The 4057-nt window shown below is 40.6% G+C and overlaps 1 protein-coding gene across 1 annotated transcript in view; it reads left to right on the top strand.

The window, feature by feature from the left end:
* The first annotated feature begins 1814 nt into the window (after window positions 1-1814).
* Window positions 1815-4057, top strand: part of LOC307130030 (uncharacterized protein) — a 2852-nt gene continuing 609 nt past the window's right edge. The window contains exons 1-3 of the mRNA XM_079822878.1: window positions 1815-1903; window positions 1988-2082; window positions 2272-2439. Of these exons, the coding sequence (XP_079679004.1) occupies window positions 1882-1903; window positions 1988-2082; window positions 2272-2439 (285 nt within the window). The 5' untranslated portion in view covers window positions 1815-1881. The remainder of the gene's footprint in view (window positions 1904-1987; window positions 2083-2271; window positions 2440-4057) is intronic.

Below are 4057 nucleotides of genomic sequence, written 5' to 3'. Positions count from 1 at the left end.
AAACCCAAATATTATATTTTTAAATGTATAACTATGTGAATGTAGTATAATAACTTATAACCACAACTTAAGTGAAGCCATAAGTGTGGTCTTACTTCATTTCACATTTGAGGAAGAAGTCTCTAATATTATGCATTTAATGAAGCATATTGTAATACTAGTCATGTGATTTTTTTTTTTTTTTTTGTGAATGTAAAGAGATGTTATTGTGATAAAAAATAAAATACTTGCAGTCTAGTACCTAATCTTTCAACCGCTTAATTCAGTCTATTGTTTTCATTCAATTAACTTTTCACACATCTGTCATGAATGACTGAAACCTCATTATCCTTTTATAGAAAATATTTTGTTTTGGAATTGAGCTATTACAACACATTCAGATTTTGGATTGCCCATCATCCCATTTTGCATTAAAATGGTCAAACCAGGTGAAAGTGCACGTTTAAATAAGCAGTGTTGGTAATGTGTGTACATATAATCAGCAAAAGCAGCGCTGCTTGCATCACCTACACTTGTTATTGTTGCAGACAGTATCGCGCAAAAGTGATTCATGTCCGTCGGTGACTGGGAGGAGCAGTCGCGCGCATTCCCACGTCACCGGACTAATTTGCCTAATCTCCCCGGTACTTTAGACCGCGGTGGAAACGCAGATTGTAGCAGGTCTGGGGGAGAAAAAGTTCCTGGGAAAAAAGTTCCTGGTACAAATAGTTCCGGGTAATTTCGGTGGAAACGCGGCTTTGGTGTCTTCAGTCCCTAAACGTCTTTTAAGTGTTGTGAAAAGGAATGGCAACATTACAAAGTGGTAAATGCTTTACTGTCCCAACTTTTTTTGAAATGTGTTGCAGGTCTGAATGACAGGAAAGGATGCATATTTACAAATGACAAGAAGTTGACCAGACAAAACATGAAATATTATGTGTTCATATTGTCTGCAATGAAATACAAGTCAAAGTAAATTTAGAAATCACTTCTTTTTTATTTTTTTTATTTGCGTTTTCCATACTGTCCCAACTTTTTCTGATTTGGGGTTGTAAATAAATAGATCAGTTTGCCTTTATTGAACATGACACTCTAGTTGGTGCGTTTTGCAACATGATTCAGTCAAAATCATAAAGATATATGATGTCATTACAGATATCAGAAATAGACTTTTGACTAATCCATATCTCAAATCAGATTTCTTACTAGTGCAATTATGATCTCTAAATATCACTCTGACTAGTCAAATCCCTTGTCAAAAAATCCTACAGGATTCCATTTAGAATTTATTCATATTTTGGAACCGTTCATATTAGGAATTGTCTTATGGGATATTTATGTCTTGTCCTATAAGATTTGTATCTGATTCCTGTAGGATTCTGTGGGAATTGTCTTATAAGACAATACGTAAATATCCTGTAGGATAATTTCTTCTGGATTTTAATGGGATCCAATTGAGCCTCTCTCTCTCTCTCTCTGTCCGATAGGATTCTAAGAATCCAATAAGATCCCACAGGACAAAGTGAAATTCCATTAAAATCAATCAGAATGTCCAAAAGGATTTTTTGACAAGGGATAGTTGTAAATGCTAACACGGCTTGCCATACACTGAACACCTGTACGCGAGATTAATAACGTTTCATAATGACTATGCAATTTTATGTTCTCGATTCGCCCAATCACACCACCTAATTAATATTCATGAGCCAATGCTTGCGCACAGACGGATAGTTCCATTCGCTAACTAGCTCGCTTACCTTCTGCATGTCAGCGAATCAGAGAGCCGCGCTGGGCGGACGTCACGCTGCACAATTAATATTCATGAGACTGCGAATCTCCCAGCTGAAAGGAAGCACAGATTGAACCAGAACGTCGATCATTGAGTAACGCAACTGCGACATCATGGACTTCGATCTGAACGCAGGTAAAATATGTTTAACTTTTTTATTTTCTGAATTAGGAAACACCAGTTGAGTAGGCATTTCAGAGAGTTTTCCTCTTCTTCCAGCTGCTGGAGGGGAAGAGGTGAAGAAGTCGGAGGGCAAACAAGTGGAAGGAATCTTTGGGTTTGGAAAGAAGGATAAAGACAAAAGCAAAGACAAGGTAAACATGCGTATTCATAACTGTAGTGTTGTCAAAATGAGTTAAATACACATCAGTTAGCCCTGGACGACTCATGGAAATGATGTTTTGGATATTGAGCTGTTGAATTTGAATAAGAGCCACACCAACTTCCTCATTAAAGAGATGTATGAGTGCTTCAATATGCACATAATTTAATATTTGTTTCAGAGTGATTCTAAGGGAAAGGATAAGGATAAACACAAAGACAAGGAACATAAAGACAAACACAAGGACAAAGGAGAACACAAGGATAAAGGAGAACACAAGGACAAAGACAAGAAGAAGAAGAAGGACAAGAAGAAGGACGGCCACAAGTCCTCCTCCTCCAGCGATTCGGTAATCTTTATGCTTTTATCAAACTTTGAACGCTGTATGATCCCGGACACATGTGGCCCAGAGTCTGGGATCAGTGCACAGGTGTTGCAGAGTTTGGACTGGGAGTTTGGGAGTGTCCGCATTTTCCATTTCTCAGCAGTAATAATAGTGCTAGCCGGACTGCAGAGCCACAATGGCCGCCAGGGTTGGGCTGGAGGAGCCGGTTGAGGCTGAGGTGTGCTCCTGTAAAGCGGGCGGGGCCGTTAGTCTTCAGGGTCTGCTGGGGCAGTTGAGCTGTGACGTAATCCCGACTCTTATCACACAGATCACTCTTTCTGAGACACACCCGCATCGTTTCCAAAACAACCACTTCTCACACACACACACATAGAGAGAGAGAGAGAGAGAGAGAGAGAGAGAGAGAGCGAGAGAGAGAGGGGATCTTTGTGTAAAAACACAATATGCCTAAACCTGTTTTGTGAGTGTAGGTCATTTAAAGGTGTGTATCTGCAGCTGATTGGATGACAGGTGAATGCACATGCGTGACAAGAACGCTCATGACAAGAATAGCATGTTCTCTTTATTGAAGTGAATCGCCGTCATGCATGAATGAATTTATATTTTTGCAGTTTTACACATCGCAATCCACGATGATCACATTATACACAACTGAAATTGCACTTCAAAATAACACATTGTCAATATTTTGAGATTCTAACGTATGTACACAAACACACACACCTATCCGCACACACACAGACATACACATTGTCAATAATTTGAGATTCTCACACACACACACATACTCACTCATATGCATGTACACATACGCACGCGCACACACACATACTCCCACGCATGCATGCACGCACGTACACGCGAACGCAAACACACACATGCACACATGCTCACACTCATGCATGCACGTGCGCGCACACACATGCACACACACACTTACACACTTATGCACACATGCTCACACTCATGCATGCGCACACACACGCGCACGTACACGCACCCATGCACACACACACACACACACACACACACTTATACACACACACACTTATGCACACATACTCACACTCATATGCATGCGCACATACACACACTCACACACACGTGTGTGTGTATATATATGTATATACACTCGCGCACACACACCTATGCATTCGCGCACACACACCTATGCATGCGCGCACACACACCTATGCATGCGCGCACACACACCTATGCATGCGCGCACACACACCTATGCATGCGCGCACACACACCTATGCATGCGCGCACACACACCTATGCATTCGCGCACACACACCTATGCATGCGCACACACACCTATGCATGCGCACACACACCTATGCATGCGCACCCCACACACGTATACATGCATGCACGCACACACCTATACACACGCACACACGTGTGTGTGTGTGTGTGTACACATTGTATAAACTTTTTTTTGGACGCAATTAATTGATTTGAAAGCACTAAATATAATGCCATATAATATATATTGCATCTAACATAACAGTTTTTAAATGTATAGTGTGTGTGTGTGTATTAACACCCATAAATATGTGTGTTTAAACTTTTGTTCGATGCAGATTTGACAGCACTAAATAATGATATAATAACG

Source organism: Gobio gobio (assembly GCF_949357685.1).
Source record: "Gobio gobio genome assembly, chromosome: 8".
Taxonomy (NCBI): domain Eukaryota; kingdom Metazoa; phylum Chordata; class Actinopteri; order Cypriniformes; family Gobionidae; genus Gobio; species Gobio gobio.
This window is presented reverse-complemented; position numbering and strand designations above follow the sequence as displayed.